The sequence below is a fragment of the Dermacentor silvarum genome, chromosome 3, assembly GCF_013339745.2.
Source record: "Dermacentor silvarum isolate Dsil-2018 chromosome 3, BIME_Dsil_1.4, whole genome shotgun sequence".
Classification (NCBI taxonomy): domain Eukaryota; kingdom Metazoa; phylum Arthropoda; class Arachnida; order Ixodida; family Ixodidae; genus Dermacentor; species Dermacentor silvarum.
In genome coordinates this window covers 8,855,869-8,874,888 of record NC_051156.1, presented here as the reverse complement: position 1 = coordinate 8,874,888, position 19,020 = coordinate 8,855,869, and the positions used below count along the sequence as shown (strand labels likewise).

Sequence of the window (19,020 nt, the reverse complement as noted above, 5' to 3'; positions counted from 1 at the left end):
GGTGACTTGATGAACGCCATCTTCCCACACGAGCAAAGGGAAAGGGAGGAGGGGAGTGAGCTTGCGGTAATGCAATCAAGCACGCGCGCGAGGGCAGGAAGTTGTGGGCAGGTTGGCGTACGTCTCCTTTTCAAGTGCGTCCGTGCATGGCTGTCAGCGCACCAGAGCGCATATACAGCCTGCACACCCTGTTTTAGAGATAATCTGCCATGTGTGCAAAGAGTGGGCGTACCAAGATGGCATGGCATCATGTGCACTGTCCTCCCGGAGTTTAGTACTGGAGTTTGTGTAATCTCGAGTTTCGAAGACGCATTGAAGCGAGAGGCAGACGAAGCATCCACACCCTGCTGCCGTCGCTTTTACTGTGGGTGACACTATCAGCCGCGGGAGCGGAGTGAACGAGAAAGCGTCGCTGGCTTCGCTTCCCACCACCTATGTGAAGATACCATCGACACGCCATGAAACAGTATCTTTTGTCGCCGACTCTCAAACTGAACAAAATGAATTTTTTTCTCAGTAAAATTTGCTTTTTCTGAGTGCCCAGTAATTCTTACAATTTTGCGACCGCCTCAAGTCCAAGAAAAATTCATTGTCGACTGTACTTACTTGCATAACAGGTTGAAATTCAATATCAAAGAAATTTGAGAAAATGAAGCAAATTGCCGATATTACTGACATCATTATATATAAGTTTAACTATATTTGTTCCCCAAAAGTGAGGGCAATATTAGAACATGAAATAACTCCAAAACATACCACGAAACTATGTGAGAGAGTTATTACGAGAATTGCCCAAGCAAGCCGACACACGCGTGGATCCTAGCCTTCTTATCTAAAGTGGCACTCCTAGCGGTAGCTTCTGTCCCTATAGCAAAATTGGCCCAAACTTTCTTGATCAGTAAAAAAGTATCGATGGACTATGGTTTTATTGTACTGTAACTGCTATGCCAAAGGTAAGAGCGATGGTTCATATGCAAAACGAAGCACACAATGGACACACACAATGGTTTTGTTGTACTGTAACTGCTATGCCAAAGGTAAGAGCGATGGTTCATATGCAAAATGAAGCACACAATGCTAATGATGATGCTGATGGCAGACAACGGATGCTGGATGTTCCCTAGTGCAACTAAGCACTGTCATGTTTCCTTTGTCACTTTGATTGGGCCATTGGTGACGTTGACATAAGTTTGGGGTGCTCTAAGACCTTCAGAGCAAGCAGCACTTGAACAACATGCTTTATGTGGAGCCGTTAAGTATTCCTCAGAAAATTATGACATTTATTTATCACAATACTCACAATGCCTTCATGAAATCAGTGGCAGCTTACGATGTGTCAGTGGTTGCTTTCCACAGCAAACTTTCACAATCTGGGTTGTGAAATTTTGCTAGTCCATTATAAGAATTAAACAGGAAGAGAAATTTTGCGGTTGCAAATTGGGCATGCTGATTGAATGCCTTAGAACTGTGATCAACTCGGGAACAGGACAGTTGAAGAGAAGGGCACACAGACTGTCCAGATAAGGACAAGGGGTGCAGAGAAACAAACAGCGACTGCTAGGCTTTTGATGGTAGTGGACGGATGGAAGCTGCCGCCATCTGTGATCTTAAAGTGAAAGGCTCAACAGAAGGTAACCTTTCCCTGTGGGTTCCACATGCAAGGTTAAAGAGAAAGGTTGAATATAAACTGGTGTTGCTGTTCTCTGCAGTAGGTTTAGTTTCTAAAAATAGGAGAGAGAGAGAAAGAGCTGCTCAACATTTTACCCGACATAATGAACACACCCTCCAATTTTACACCAGCTTTTGATAAAAGAAAGGTGTGCAGTCAATATGGTAAGCCAAGCAAGGATGAGCAGGTTATATAAACGTACTGCGGTCCATACTGTCTCTCATTACTATCTCTCTACGTGCTGTCCCGGCTGTAACTGATAAATATCGCTCATTTGCTGGCAAGACCCCACAAACTTGGGCTCTTCTGAGCATGGTTTCTATTTTTTACAAATGCTGTGTAACGTCTCTACGATCGCTACGGCTTAAAGTACCGCACAGAATTACTCTCAAATACCGCTGCCTGCATGTACACTCGAACCTCATTACAACGAAACAAGATATAACAAAGTAAATGAAATTTCCCTTGAAATCCCCATAGATATTCATGTATTTAAAACCTCGTTTTAGCGAAGTGAAATTGTCCAGCCAATGGATATAACGAAGTAAATTCCTCTCCGAAACAAAAAAATTACCCAACCATTGCGCACTGAGTACTTCGCTTTTCGTGGGGTTCAGCACTTGTTCGTTATGGCAGTTAAAAACTCCTGCGTCCCCGCATCAAATGCATCGTCGAGCAACACTGGTCTTTCTCACTGCTGCACGTAGCTGCACACCTGCGCACGAGTCGCAGCTCACCATCGCATTTCTCCACTGACCTCCCTCTCTTGCACGTGCCGGGTTGCACAAGCCGTACCACACTGCGCGGCTACTCGTGACGGTGCGAAAGATTAGTGCATTAACTTCTTTCTTTCTTTACAGTGTGCCATCCATGCAGCCGTAGCTGGGCCTGGTCTCAGAGACTTCTCCAGCGCAATCTCGGGGGTGTTGCACCCAGGCCGGGCATTGCCTTCTCCCTCTCCCTGCGGTGTGCTGCACAGGCTGGCATCTGGGCGTGGCCTCAGAGATCGCATGGGCATCGGAGCAATCTCGGAGGCCACGAGCCAGCCGAGCCAATCCGGTGCCACTTGCCTGCTCGATCACACATCGAGGCGCTGTGTTGTGTGCCACGTGCTGCTCGACCGCGATGAGTTGAGGGGAAAGCAGATGCGAAAGACCATCACAATGGAACAGAAGGCAGCTCTCTAAAGGCTGATTGCGTCAGGTGCTAAATCGCGTATTGCACGAGCCAAAGATACTTTTGTTGTTTTATTCAAATTTCATCGCATGCGCGCCGTGTAGCAGTTCCGCGGGCAGCAAAGCTGTCTTCTTATTTCCATGTTTACAATTGCGCACCTCTTTGGCCATATATTGCAGTAAATTACAATAATGGATATAACGAAGTAAGAGATATAACGAAGTAATTCCGGCTCCCCCTTCAACTTTGTCATAACGAGGTTCAAGTGTAGCAGGTACTCAGCCTTGGAACAGGAGGACGAGGCCAACGTACCCTGCTGAGACGCAGCTCCTGCTCGGTGCGCTGTACATTGAGCACGGGTGCAATCTTGATGAAAAGGCGCCACCAGGGCCAGTCACGTATCTCGAGGAACTTGCGCACATTCCTCTGTATGCAGCAGATGGCCAGCTCTTGGACCTGCAAGCAGACCGGACAAGGAAATTTGAAGAATCCCTGTCGCTCACTGCAAAAACCAATAGGCTAAGGTCAGCCGCAGTGTTCATCATCATTTATCATCATTTATTTTCCCTTAACGACCCCTGTCGGAGTATTACATAAGGGGGGGGGGGTTACAGAAGGTAAGAATAGGAACAAAGACATGGTTACAGTTTCCTACAAAACTCATCCTGTGGATTCGTTTGAGAGCAGACATAAACATTTAAAAAAACGAAGGGGCACATTGAATACAATGCAAAAGCAAATCAGCAGATAAGTCACAATGTGAATCAGCAATTACAAAATAAGAAAAAGCACAGTAAGTAAGTTCATTATAAAGGCAGAGATTGAGGTGATCAATGTAAGCAGCTGTTTATGGGGTTACGCTCGTTGACAACTCTATCTGGTAAATTGTTACACTCTGCAATGGCACTAGGCAAAAAGATTGATTAAAGGAAGATGTTGAACCATGCAAGCGCTGCATGCTGCAAGAGTTAAAAAAGGTTACGCGATGTACGGGTTGGTGAGATAAGCAAATTTCCATGTAATTGTGGGAAGTTGTAATATAGTCGGTGTTAAAAGATATTTCACCAGGCCCCTATGAAAATTTTGGTTATAGAATGAAAGTAAGTTGTAAAACACCATCTGGGGGCCATTTTACCACAAGAATTTTTCAATTTCACTCATGTAACAGAGATAGGAAAAATTGAAATATTGCGGGGTCATACTGCCAGGAGGCAATCTTTACTGCCGTTGCATACACTCTCTCCCTTTGCCTTGATTAGCACACGCAACCTGCATTCCTTCCCTCTCTTATACCGGAGGCGAAGGTCTGCAACACGCTTATGTCACAAGCCCCGAATCCCATTTCTTCCCCCCCCCCTCTTTTTTTTTTTGTTGTTTCTCCACATTGCACTTCCAGGGGCAGTTCTGCGTGTTCCACTTTACATGGTTTACCGAGGTCACATGACATAATCGGTGATGTTGTAAGCAGTGTGGCTGATGTAATGATGTAGATGCGTTCGTGCATGTGACCTTGACTCTCCAGCAAGAGGGGCTCCCTCAAGAACAAGAAGGACACACAGGCTTTTGTTTGAAATTTCAGCATTTTTGTACCGTGTAGCTGTTTGACACTTTGCAGAAATGATCGTTATTGCACGATCTACACATGCTGATTGTCTGGTTGCAATGTCTAAACTTGGTGAGGGGCCCTTTAAAGTGTTTGTATATATTTATTGACATATCATGCAGACATATTCTGCAGACATGCAGATGTCCGCAGACATGCAGACATCAGAGCACTCATCGACCGTTTTGAACACTCTCCGTCCGATGCTACTCTATGCCTCTTCGTCCTCCGCGACGGTACTCTGTACCATCGTAACCTTCATTCAGACGGCTCTGAGTTAATACTTGTAATAACTAAACACCTCCGCTCAACCATTCTAGAAGAGCTTCACGACACACAAACGGCAGGACACCTCGGCGTATCTCAAACCTATGACCGTGTACGTCGCCGTTTTTTCTGGCCGGGCCTAGCTCGTTCCGCACAATGTTACGTCGCCGCTTGTGAACTTTCCCAACGACGCAAGAAGCCTTCCCAGCTCCCTGCTGGTTACCTGCAGCCGCTCGACATCCCTGCTGAGCCCTTCCATCGTGCTGGCTTAGACCTTCTCCAATTTCCGGAATCTACATCAGGAAACAAGTGGGTTGCAGTCGCGGCGGACTACGCGACCCGCTATGCCGTAACCCGCACTCTTCTGACCAGTTGCACAACATCAGTTGCACACTTCCTCCTACATGATGTCATTTTGGTGCATGGTGCTCCGCGTCAACTGCCAACAGACTGTGGCCATACCTGGTTTTTGGTCAAAGCCACATATATATATATATGGCCATATATGGTTTTTGGCCAAAGACATTGACGACATCATGCATGCCTCCTCCCAATACAGCATAATTTTACCACCTCCTACCACCCTCAAACACACGGCCTCACTGAGCATTAGAACCACACCCTTACAGACATGCTATCGAAATACGTTTCAGCCGACCACCGTGACTGAGACCCGGCATTACCTTTGCGTACAACTCTTCCCATCTCGAAACTGCTGGCTTTTCTCCGTTTTACCTCTTGTATGGTCGAGAACCGACGCTACCACTGGACACTGTGCTTCCGTCCACCACAGCTTCAACTAGCAATTATGCCCGTGATGCAATCGCCTGTGCTGACCATGCTCGGCAACTTGCGTGCGCTTGTCTACAAGTGTCTCAAGACAAACAGAAGCAACGCCACGATCCTCCGTTACCGTGATGCCCATTTTGTACCTGGCACACTCGTGTTGCTTTGGTCACCATTGCGTAAAGTTAGCCTTAGTGAAAAACTGCTTTCCTATTACACAGGCCCATATCGCATGCTCCGCCAAGTGACCGATTTCACCTATGAAATCGTTCTAGCTATGCCCACTACGTCCTCTGCTGTGACAACCAGTGACATTGTCCACGTTGCCCGACTCAAGCCCTACTACTTTCCACGCTTCTTGAATATTTAACAGCACCGTGACGGCGCTTTTGCCACCGGGGGGGTAGTATTACGATATCATCGAGAGATGCTCAAGAGACGAGCCGCCGCGAGAACGACAATGAAGTGTGTCTGTGCTCTTGGCGTGAGCAAGTGTCGGACTGGCTGTCTGGCTCCAGTATAAATAGCCTGTAAATAGCCTCTTTTGTCTGTGTCTTTCCACACGTAACAATATTAAAGATGTGGAACTAAACTTGTCAGCTACTAAACCTAACGGCTATACCTAACCCGTAGGATGTACAGTTAGAAATTACTTTTCCTTAGGTTTGCATATGAGGGAAAATGAATGATCTTTTCGCGACTACAGTGCATTTCCTCTATGTTTCGTTGCTTTGTTTATTTATTTTTTTGTGTTGAGTTCTGTCACACTGCTTATGTAAGCTATGATGTTTTAGTCACCAGTTCAACTTCTCCGTGCTGCATTGCACACTGAATAGGCTTAGCTAAGCCTAACCGCATATTTAATAGGTGATGGGGAGGAGGCTTGTCAATTTCTTTTCATGTGAGAAGCTGCTGGAAGTTGTATTATGATTGGGCTTGTATTTTAGCATTGGCAACAAGATTCCTGCTATGCACAACAGCCAAATGGCAAGTGGCTATACCACAACAAGACATGGCTGCAAAACCACAAGAGCTGCACAAATGCAAGCACGAATTGTTCTTTCAATGTTGCAAAGTGTAGGACATCACACTTAAAAGATGACACAAGATTACATGCCATCGCCACCATTATCAGCCTATATTTATGTCCACTGCAGGACAAAGGTCTCTCCCTGCGATCTCCAATTACCATCGTCTTTCGCTAGCTGATTCCAGCTTGCGCCTGCAAATTTCCTAACTTGATCACCCCACCTAGTTTTCTGCCATCCTCAACTGCGCTTCCCTTCTCTTGGTATCCACTCTGTAACTCTAATGGTCCACTAGTCATCCATCCTACGTACTACATGCCTGTCCAGCTACATCTGCTTAATGTCAACTAAAACATCGGCTATCCCCGTTTGTTCTCTGACCCACACCACTCTCTTCCTGTCTCTTAACATTAGGCCTAACATTTTCCGTTCCATCACTCTTAATGTGGTTCTTAACTTGTACTCGAGCTTCTTTGTTATCCACCAAGTTTCTGCCCCATATGTTAGCACCGGTAGAATGCAATGGTTGTACACTTTTCTTTTCAACGACAGTGGTAAGCTCCCAGTCAGGATTTGGCAATGTTTGCCTTATGCACTCCAACCCAATTTTATTCTTCTGTAAATTTCCTTCTCATGATCAGGGTCGCCTGTGAGTATTTGACCTAGATAAACGTAGTCCTTTACAGACTCTAGAAGCTGACTGGCGATCCTAAATTCTTCCCTTGCCAGGCTATTGAACATTATGTTTGTCTTCTGCATATTCATCTTCAACCCCACTCTTACACTTTCTTGGTTAAGGTCCTCAATCATTTGCTGTAACTCGTCCCAACTGTTGCTGAACAGGACAATGTCATCTGCAAACCGCAAGTTGCTGAGATATTTGCCATTGATCCTCACTCCTAAGCCTTCCAAGTCTAAGAGCTTGAATACTTCTTCTAAGCATGCATTGGAGAGATTGTGTCTCCTTGCCTGACCCCTTTCTTGATAGGTAACTTCCTACTTTTCTTGAGGAGAACCAAGGTAGCTGTGAAATCTTTGTAGATGTTTGCCAAGATATATATGCCTTTTGTACTCCTTGATTTTGCAATGCCTCTGACTGCTGGTATCTCTACTTAATCAAATTTGTTTTCATAATCTATGAGAGCCATATAGAGAGGTTTATTGTACTCCCCAGAGTTCTCAATTACCTGATTAATGACATGGATATGGTCCATTGTAGAATATTCCCTCCTGAAGCCAGCCTGTTCTCTAGGCTGACTGAAGTCAAGTGTTGCCCTGATTCTATTGGAAATTATCTTGGTGAATGTTTTATACAATACTGAAAGCAAGCTAATGGGTCTGTAATTTATTTATTAAGTACCTGCTTTGCCATTCAGGCATTACAGCAGGGAGGTTACAACTCATATACAAAACAAACACGCAAAATTACATTCATAAAGCATGGAAAAAATCATCATTTGAAGAAATACAGACAGTGTCAGGTGGTAGAGTATTCCAATCTCTTATAGTACGAACAAAGAAAGAGTAGCGGAAAGCGTCACACTTAAAAAGAATCTCACGTATTTTTAATTTGTGATGTCGCCTTTTAGAAACATATGTTGGCGGCTGAAAATACAATTCCCTAGCTATCCCCATTTTAGAGTAGTATATGTTATGAAGAAATTTTAATCCGAGACTTCGACGACGGTGTTCAAGATGATGCCAATTTAATGCTTTCTTGCTTTTTGTCATGCTAAGCATCCTGTCACAATTGCCAAGGACAAACCGAACTAACCTGTTCTGCACTTTTTCTAGTTTATCTACAAGTTCTGTAGTCTATGGATCCCAGCAAACACTCGCATACTCCAGTGTACTGCGGACATGTGTGAAATAAAGCTGCTCCCTAAGTTTCTGCGGCAAACTACTAAAGTTACGTTTCAAGAAACTCAATGCGCCAACAGCCTTGTTCTTAACATGAGTAACCTGTCTGTTCCACCTTAGATCAGCAGTAAAAAGCACACCTAAATATTCCTCAATTCTTTAACTGTCTCCCTTCTTATGGATTAGTATAATGTTAGCGTTACATTACATGTAAGATTACATATGTCACTTTGCAATTACACATAATTTAAGATGAGTAAAATAGGGCTGTTCTCTACAATGGGCTCACTATGTGGAAGACTTTCGTTAATTCAACATCAGATAATTCAATTTTCAGCTCATTCAATCCCGAACGAAGGTCCTAGCCGGCGCATACACATTTCTAGGAGCCAAAACTTTCATTATTTCAGTTATGAGATAGGCCCTCACTCTTGAACTCGAGTGGTCAGCATGAACACACCTGATCCCAATGATGACTCAAACCGTCCCCCAAACAACTGCAGTGCCTGTCTTGCTGACACTAGTGGACAGTGAACACATCCAACACGCATCATCTCACTGAAGACACCTATTTTGGGCCTGTCCTAGGAATATTTTTAAGCAAGAATGGTAGCTCACAGTGAATGTTACAGCATTTACCCAATTCTAATGCGTCACTTCTTTTTTTCTAACAAAACTGGTCCGAATATTACCTGCACCAGTGAAACCAGGTATGAAATCAAAAACGTGCTCGCACACAATAGCCTACTATCAGAGACAGCCCATCCAGCATCATTGCCATCACGGGTCACAACAGATTAAGTTCTTCAAAGGCCACGGTGGATGCACTGCTTTGAATCTTTCATTAAGAAAGCTCCATCAAAAGCCGAGTTATTTTACATGCTAAGCTAGCAGCAACAAGTTCAGGTATGTTTTGACATTCCAGGTATCACAGTTATGGCATTCCTGTATCACAGGACGAACCAGTGAAGTGTTTAGCCTAGGTGTGGGCAACCACGCAATTTCCGATTGTTCCATAGACATTTGACAAAAGTGGTACAGTGAAATCTCGATATAACGAACTTCAGGGGTCTGAAGTAAATGGTTTGTCATTCGGAAAAGTCGTTATAAAAGAAAGCCCCAAAATTAACTATTCCGCCCATTAACCCATCATTCATAGGTTGTCACCATATGAGCTATCCACGAAGACGTCACTGTTGGCTCTCGGCTCGCGCTGTTGCTATTTACCATAGATTCCGGCCCATGCACCACCGTGCAGCACCGTGTAATAAGAGTGACGCGCTCAAAACATATGCTGACGCCAACAAAACTAGCGACAAAAAAATCAGTAGCCCCTCCCCTGTCGAGGAAATGTGAGTAAGCGAAGCTTTTCGTGTGTTTCTTCTGCGTTCCTCGGAACGAATTGCACTGACGAGTACCACGTTGTGCTCGAACCACAACCGGTCACATGCACTGCAGGTGGCTCCAAAGTTCCGGTTGAGAAACTTGCGCTGAAACCTGGCCGTCGCACCGGGGAAGTTGGCGCTAGCTTTGCCGAGGCGTGCACCACCGTTGTCGGTTCCTGGAGGGCAAGACGATGCTGACGTTTGGCCTCAACATTGTGCTCCCGCAACTCAAGGTCGGCGGCTCTTCGCTGACGTTTCGCCTGGGCTTCGGAAGCCCTCACGCTAGAATCGGCATGTCGACGATGAGCCCTTTCCCGAGCGCATTCACGGCACCGTTGCTAAAATGCAGCCTACTACTAGGCTGATTGCACCGCGCGAGACCTTCCCATGTGGGCGGCATCTGAGGCGAGAGTAGCCCGGCAGAGCGCGTGCCAACCCCATTTCCTTCCCTTTCCCTCCCTGCGACACATCAAACGACCCTGATTGGTTGTGCGCATCACGTGAACCGGTGCCGACGCAGCTTTCCCCGCACCTGCGCTTTGTTCCTTCCTTTCTTTCTTGTCCCTGGCCCATACCTGTATATGCAATGTGGGTATGTGCCACACTTGAGTTTTTGCGTGACTACAACGCCACCGAAACTTGTGAGCAAATACAAGCATCGCTTGAAAAGGAAGCTCCATGTCACCTACAAAGCGCAATGCTTCTTGTTTGTGTGTTTTTCACATTCCTTGCAACGGACACCACAACTGTCTCGCTCGAGACGGACACCTGGACACCTGAAGCGTGCGTAAATGACACCGCCCAGAAAGTACAAAGCATGACGGTGTGGCAACCCCTCGAGTACGGAGGTTACATTTCTCCGTGCGCATAGCTAGTATAGCCGCAGAAAGCGTGAAAGAGGCATGCAGAAAGAAGGGTGTTGCTAGGCGACACTTGTTTGGACGGAGCATGCGCTCGCAAAACCTGATGCGTCGTCGCCTCAGCTAGTGTTCGAACGGTCCTGCGAGTGACAATAGCTACTTCGGGACCTTCTCGGAAAGAGCACCTCGTCTGACTGTTCAGCTGACAGAATGTTACCTTGCCTCGGAACATAAAGCACAAGTTGAAAGCGAAAGCATTTTGCGGTGATTCCCGACCCAATACGTGCCTTCTCGCCTGGCTGGTCCCAGTGCTCTACTGGGCTGCGCTGTTGGAGTATCCCGCCACGTGGGGCCTTCGAGGACACTGCACCGTTGTAGAGCGCAAGGGCACCGTTCTTAACCAAAGATGGACCCATTGCAACACGCGCCAGCGTGTCATCTGCCATCCTTAGGGTTGGCTAGTACGGAAAAGGCGGGCACGGAAGAACCTGTGTGCGTTCGCAGGCAACAGCCGTTTCCCTTGTGACATTCTGCTGTCACCAATTTGTGTGATCATCACACTGCTTTTGAGCCTTTTTCTGAACTCGTGGAATGATTATTGTGGGCAACGGGCCTTTCGAGAGGCGGCCGCATCGCTTTACGATGTGCCAATGCTGCGTGCCAGCCCTCTTTTTTTTTCTCCTCAGGCACCATTTCAGGTTTTCCAAAACCGTGCGCCACGGCGTCCGCTTTGTATGCCTTGTCTGCTAGCCTCCTGTTTCGGCTGCCATTACTGGATACACGGAAATCTAAGAATCCCCAGATTTTGGAATATTAGTTCGTAGTACTGAGGCATTGTTAACATGACACGAAAACTTAATAACGATCGTTATTCTGAAAATTAGGTATTCTGAAGTTCGTGGTACTGAAATATTTTTACATTGAAACTAAAAGAAGCCAGTGGGAGATTCCTGAAAGGTTTGTTAATAAGGGGTTCGTAGATATGAGATTTTACTGTATATGAAACATGCGATGAGACACTTAGAGGATTACACATTGTGATCCATAGAGAGCGATATAGCACAGTTTGAGAATGATGACGATGTAGATGAAGTGGTTTCATAAATTTCCATTCAGTGCAGGTAAATTTACATGGTTTCATCCTTTCTTGATTGCCATAATCAGAGCCATGCTACATTTTTTTAATCGAGGTAATTTCTATGTTAGTTTCTTAATTTGATTCCACAAAAACTGGGTGCGCATTAGATTGCGTTGGGTGCACCTTAGAAAAGTTCAACTTTTTCTGTTAACGAAAGAACCAAAATGTGGGCACATTGCAAGATTATGTTTACTTCCGATGGTTTGTACTACCGGCAAAACTTTAAGTGCAAACAGTTCCATAACTACTACAATGGACTGTTTTGTTTTCAGGTTCATCTGAAATTGCAGCAGCGGCTTAATTCAGACTTCAACACATACGTTTGGAACTACTCCATGCTTAGAAACACGCTACCGAGCGAATACATGTCACACTTCCATGTAATTACACATAACAGGCATTAGCTCCCGTTTGCGTTTCAATTTTGTTATGCTAATAGTCTGTGGCTTATTGTCAAAAACAGCACAAAGACGAGACATGGAAAGCAAGTAACACACAACGAAGCCTGGAAGTCGTGTCTGTGTCCCATCTTCGCGATGTTTTTGACGATAAGCTGGGATAGTTGGTACAGATTCATCTATAGAAGAGTGGAAATTCTACAACCTGAGAGCTCAAATGCATGGGAACAGTTTTGCTTGCGTGTGACTGTAGTCGAGAGTACAGAAGCATAAACAAAAGCTCACCTTGCGCTGCTGGAAACGCTTGCGGGCCAGGTATCCCCTGAGGTGTGCCTGCAGGTGAATCAAACCCTCGGCCAGCTTCTCCTCCCGCTGAGACTCCAAGAGGGACAGGGTGCCCGCACGCAGAAAGATCTGCACCGGACGGAAAGAGCAAGGCCACGATGTCATCCTACAGTAAAACCTCATTAATTTGAAGTCCACCAAACTGCAAAATTCTTCAAATTATGCAGATTTCCAAATTACCCCAAAAAGAAGAACAAACATTTCCGCAAATCCTATCTCACAATGACTGCCAATGGTAATGCGATTAGTATCCAAGCAATACAGCAACACACCCTATCACCAAAGACATTTATTTAGAGTCTGTTGTGGGCGTTCTGAGACTTCCTTGCTTCAGTGACATACATTGCCTCTGGTATTGGCCCACTTTCCAATGACATGCACTTGCCAAGGTCAGCCACGAGCATGACAACTGCATGATGACGATGGAATGATGAAGCAAGAACGTCATCGATGGAATGACGAAGGTGCTATGATGATGACGGCAATGAAATAACTATTCTGAAATGATGACAATGGCATAAAAACGACAGCATGATGACTACGGCATGAGGATAATGGGATGACGACGAGTGTCCGACAACAATACTATGGTGACGACTGCACCACGACGTCTGTATCACGTCAAAAGCTTGATGATGAAATTGGAATGACGATGACGGAACAACCATGACGGCATGATGACGAAAGTACGACAACAAATGCGCGATCACAGCTGCCCGATGACAGCGCAAGACGACAATGTCATGAAAATTGTGGCATAATAGCAATTGACGGCATGACAACTGCATAACAACATGATGATGATGGTGTCACAACGACGGCATGATGAGAGTTGGATGACGAAGCTTGCATGAAGATGATGCAATTACCACAACAACATCGCAACCACAAGCACATATCTAGTGATACAAGCTATGAGAGAACTTGGGACACACTGGGTTGGTGTGTCCCAAGTTCTCTCTAGAGGTCTGATGAAAACGGCATGACGACTCAGATGATGAGTGAGATGATGAGGCTGGAGTGATGACGATAGAATGAGCACGATGGTATGACGAGTACATGACAAGTGCATGACGCCGATATGGTGACGATGATGGTATGACAAGATTCGAACGTTGAAGCTGTAATGACGACGATGCTATGAGCTGTCGATTAATTCGCCCTCCTGCTACAATCTGCTAGCCTCCTGGTTAGCACAGATGGTAGAGCGACTGCCCCAGAAAGGTGTTGGTCCCGTGTTCGAATCCCAGACGAGGACGAATTTTGCCTCAACTGCTAAGCTTTTTAATCAAATATATGGTTCGACGATAATTTGTCTGGTCGGGAGGAGGCATAATGAAAAGGAAAACAGAGAAATGCCGACGAAAAATGAAGTAGTTAAAAAAGCTTCAAGATGTTTCGGATTTCGTACGGAAGCCTTGTTCACAGAAAAGTGTCTCCACGAGGCGAGCTTATGTCCGTTTTAGTACGTGACCAAAGCACCAAGTATATGCAGGTAGAAGATTACCATCATTCCTGCTTAGCATTTTTTTTTGTAGTCTGGATAAGTGATTCCAGATACTGACAGGAACACTAGTTTTCTTCCTTTTGCGATTATGCTTGCCTTGGCCCAGTGTTCCGCCCAGTGTTGCCACGTGTTCCTTAAGTGCGTTGAAGACAACTTTCTTCTTTACGATTGTATCAGACGCCATATCAGACACCAAATCGTACCGTGCGTCTCCTACTTTTATTGTGATAGCAATTATATGGACACTCGAGGCGCATTTGTGACGTCAGCGCCGACGATGGTGCCTCAATCTCCCACGTTCAAGGGAGGAAAGCGGGGAGGCAACGCGCCGTATTCTGTCGCGCGCATGGCGCCGGGGGGAGGGGGGTGGCGTAGCAGCCGGTGCATTGTGTGGCCGTGCACTCCCGATCTTAAAAGCGATCTACTTCGGGGCCTGAGTCTTGGTGTGACAGCGGCTTATACCTTTGTGCGTGCTCCGTTCTCACCGCTCAGTTTGTGTAGAAGCAATACTCGGCACAAAGGTAATTTCGCTCGCTGTTGCTGCCACGCTTCCTCACACCAACGTTTTGACAGCGAGTGTCCGCGGTCATCGAATGTGATGTGTTCATGTTTTCCTGTGCACATTGACACGATGCTTGTTAATTTACATAGTCAGCGAATGTTTGTTAGTTTATAGAGCCAATAAAAGTACAGTAAAACCTCGGTGATACGAATCTCGCGGGGTCGCGTGAAATATTCGTATCACCCGAAATTCGTATCATCGAAACATACACAATATCAAGAAAAATGAATTTATTTTTACCAGAAAAGATTTCTAATAGTGGAATCCCATTGATACCTTCCTCGCTGCTGCGTTTTCCCGGCTGCTACGTTGCGTTTCGCGGTCCCGACCTAAATCCCATTGACTTGCATGTATAGTCGAATCTCGATAATTCGAACTCGCATGGGCCCAAAAATTTGTTCGAATTAAAAGGACTTATTTTTGAAATATTAGTGCACCATAGCACGACATACGAACGGCGCGATTCGTGAAATATCGCGGCGCGCAAGCACATATCGAGCGAGGGCCACGGAACTGCCCGCGCTCGCTTCACGATAACAGCAGAAAACGAAACTTCAGGGAGCGGGCGGCGCAGGCACGGCGAGAGAGCAAGATTGTGGTTGTGAAGAGGCGACGGGCACGCGCGCGGACCGTCGCAGGTGGCGAAGGAGGGCGGCTGGGAAGCGGATTTGGCCTCTGCAACTCTGTCGCTTCAGGTGGCTCCCCTCGCCCTTCCTCTCAACACCCTCAGCAGCCCTTCAACTGTCTCCGTGCACGTCTGCCGCTCCCGCCGGCCCGGCGCCGCTTAGCCCGCTCCCTTACGTTCCCTGAAGTTTCAGTTTCTGCCGTTGAAGCGAGCGTTGGCCGAACTGGGCTTCTGCCGTTGCTTACCTCTGCGCTGCAGCCGCAGCGTTGGCTGAGACGTCGGCACGTACACTGCGTGCTTCCAGCGCCACGCAGAAACGGCGACCTTGGCGTGACGCCGCGGTTCTTTTCTTTTTTTTCCTCCGCGCGGCATTGAGGGTCTCGCCTAAGCTTTTACTCTCTGGCGGTGTCGGAGCAATGCCGGTCGGAGGTGCCGCCACGTGATTTGGCGCGCTGCTGAGAGCATTGTCGGTGTGCGGTGTAAGTTGCAACAAGCGACCGGCACGTTGCAGATACGACGCACCCGCGCGGGTGCCGTTACTGCCGTATCCTGATAGCGATCTGCGACGTGTGCATAGTGCGCGCCCGCGCGGAACTGACCTTATTGTCAAAATGATCTGCGATGTTCACAAAGTGCGCCTACCGCCAGTAGCTTCGTATGCGCTGTGCCTTCGACGTTTAGTTCGCGTTGAAGCAAGAGACGGCGCAAAGGTCAATTCGCTCGCAGCTGCTGCTGCTTTACCGTTGCTTCACCTTTCGGGCGAAACTGCGGCTTTTTCTCTCTCTCTCTTTTTTTTCGCGGTCCCTTGAAAAACGTATCAACGGGAAGTTTTCTTCTTGTCCAAATCGTCAACGATTGCCTTCTGAAAGGCATATAAGTGCGCGCACGTGATCTTGAGAATGTTTTCGCACGCCACTGAACGCCTGAGCAAGTCGAGTGTAGGGCCGTCGAGGCTGCGCCGCGGTCGTCGTTGCAGCATTGGTCCTCGTCTAATTTCTCGCTAAGCATCGGCTAGGCTGTGATGTGGTCCGGTCCGCTCGACGTGGGGACCAATGAGATTGCGCAGCCGCGTGACGTAGTCGGTTGCTTCGCGACTATGGATCCCGCCCAGATCCCGCTGTGCCGGCTTGTCTGTGCCGGTGGCCCCGCCGGCTCGGCCGCCGCCGCTGTTGCTCACGTGTTCGTATGATCCGTAGCGGCGCGGCAACACGTTCGGAACAGCCGATTTTTTTCGTATTGTGAGCAATGTATTTCGGCCGGGGAATGTTACGAATTCGTATCACACCGAAATTCGTACCAGCCGGGTTCGTATCACCGGGGTTTTACTGTATTATCCTTACTTCGTGTAGCTGTCTACACATTTGCTATCGCAATCAATTGTTTGCCTTTTGGGCAAAACTGCTACTTTTTGAGAGGTGGCCGCAGAAAAATAATCACTCAAAATTTTACCCCTCATAATGAACGCACCCCCCAACTTTGCGCATACATTTCGGGAGAAAAAATGGCATTCATTATGTGAGTAAATATTGTATTTGGTGAGAGTGAGGAGTTGACACGATGACAGCATGCCGTGGTGAAACTGAGGAAATGAAAAGAAAGACATATGGACGAGGCAAACCAAGTTTTGAGACCTGTAACGATGCAATGTTAGTGGTGACACAATCTTTGCGCTTGGGCACCTACTAGAACATAGTTGAGACGAGGGAGCTGCAGGTTAGAAAGAAACACTACAGTACAACACAAGCAAGAGCTGAGGGAGGATTGCCAGTGGTGATTTACAAAGAGAAAGGCTGTGAACAACTGGTTATCTGCTACAAGCATTTAACTGTTATCGCAGTAAGACAACGCAGCTGACAGTGGAAGCCAAGAAACACAATTGACCCTCTTGCACGCATTGGAAAAGACACACAGATGGTACTCACACCTGGCTATGCCTTTTGGCAAAAGTGTGTAAACCACCTTGCTTTGTTGCCACGCTTTGTCAATTTGTGCTGGCCTATTGGCTGGCAGATGCTCCCATAACATTCTTAAATATACGCAGAGATGTACCAACCTGACTGAGACCAAGCCGGTAACCACTTGGTTCCAGGTCCAACTGTTGGAGCAGTGCTTCTGTGGCTGCCCGCTCATCTCCGGAATCCCCATTGACAGGACGGGCGTCTGGAGATGCCAGCAGGCTGTAACGTCTCCGGAACTCCAAGTAGAGAAGATTCTCTGGAAAGCCTGAGAACAGAGAGCCACAGACAAAAAAGAAGCGCTAGTTACTTTTCTGCACCACCATAACTGCACACAAAAGTAATGCTGGAATACACTAGGAGGCCCAAATATTAAACTACATCTTAAAAGGAAGCTGAAGCACTTTCTGTAAAAGCTAAGTTTAGAGATTATTTTCACAGTTCCTGGCTTCCACAATTTATATGGCCTTACAGTGGAACCTCGTTATAGTGACATTGCATGTGGCATGAAAATACTTTTGCTAAATCCAATCCAGTGGAATCTCGTTGATATGATCTGCACAGGAACCGAAAAATAATGCGAATCATCAGAAAATCGTATCATCCAACCTATTATTCAACCAAATCATATTATTGGGAAAATAAAGGAAACTTATTATAAAAAAAACGTATTATGCAGGATCGTATCAACAAGATTTCACTGTATTCATTACAAGCACACACAACAGCCAAATGATTTTCCAGAAATGGACGAGGCTACAAAATGTCGAAATAATCGGGCAGTAAAAAAATGCCCTGATGCAGTGGACATGAATAGGCTGATGATGATTATGAAAAAAAGAATTACCAATTTTGACAGTAAAATAAATATTGTTGTGTTTTACAAAGCCATCATCGTGGAAAATTCATTTTAGGATATTGTTTAATGTTGTGCTTCATAAAATAATATCTGCTTGAAATTTGGTGATGGTCGAGGCCACAGGTACATTCCACGTTCATACACTGCACAGCACTTGCGTGCGTAAGACTCCATTAAGTGCAGATCATGGATGAAACCTTCATTCCACAACGATGTCAGTTTAGGCAGTGTAGCGCAAATTCAGCTCAGAACTGTAACCCACAAGCGAGCTTACGCTGTTCAACCCAGCAAGTGGACATAAAACTTGGTAGGCATTCGTGATGTATAAAGTCGCTGGTTCAACCATCTGAGAACCACTGTAAATCGTTAGTTTTTCTATGCTCATTGCTCAGTTTCATGTCGTCGGTCACACATGGCATTAAATAAAGTGCTTTCAGAGAGTTATGACAATGGACTACACCGGTTTAAATAAATCTATTTTGTGAAGCCTCTTCTATGAAGAATTACAACTGCGTGGTCTTAAGGCCTCAATGACTTATTAAAGCGTTAGCTTTTCTTAGCTCATTGCGCAGTTTCATGTCGTCGGTCATAGAGGGCGATAAAGTGCTTTCTGAGAGTTATGACAATGGACTACAGGTTTAAATAAATCTATTTTGTGAAGCTAAAGCTCACTGATTGCATGCTTTTCTTGCTGCCAGAATTGAAAGCATGCGACATATTTCTGGCTAGGAAATCAGGTGCAAGTCAAATTGTTTGGGAGCTCTAATGCGATTTCTACGTTAGTTTGCCACTTTACTTCTTTATTTGTTTTACAATCACGCAAATACAGTAGAACCTCATTGTTGCGATGCCGTTGTGTACAATTCTCAGACACCAATGTTTGCGATCAAGAGTACAAAAAATGACCCAATACAGTTACGCTTCTTTTTTACCAGTTGATATGAGGTCTGTTAGAAAAGTACCCGACCTTATTTTTTTTTTCGAACACCCTTTTGAT

At 46.0% G+C, this 19,020-nt stretch overlaps 1 protein-coding gene across 2 annotated transcripts in view; it reads right to left on the bottom strand.

The window, feature by feature from the left end:
- The window catches only part of LOC119445311 (unconventional myosin-XVIIIa-like), a 231,901-nt gene that overhangs the window by 121,476 nt on the left and 91,405 nt on the right, over positions 1 to 19,020 (bottom strand). For both annotated transcript variants that reach the window (XM_037709624.2, XM_049663204.1), the window contains exons 17-19: positions 17,263 to 17,432; positions 12,456 to 12,584; positions 3,158 to 3,301 (exon numbers count right to left, since the gene is read on the bottom strand). In XM_037709624.2, coding sequence (XP_037565552.1) covers positions 3,158 to 3,301; positions 12,456 to 12,584; positions 17,263 to 17,432 — 443 coding nt within the window. The remainder of the gene's footprint in view (positions 1 to 3,157; positions 3,302 to 12,455; positions 12,585 to 17,262; positions 17,433 to 19,020) is intronic.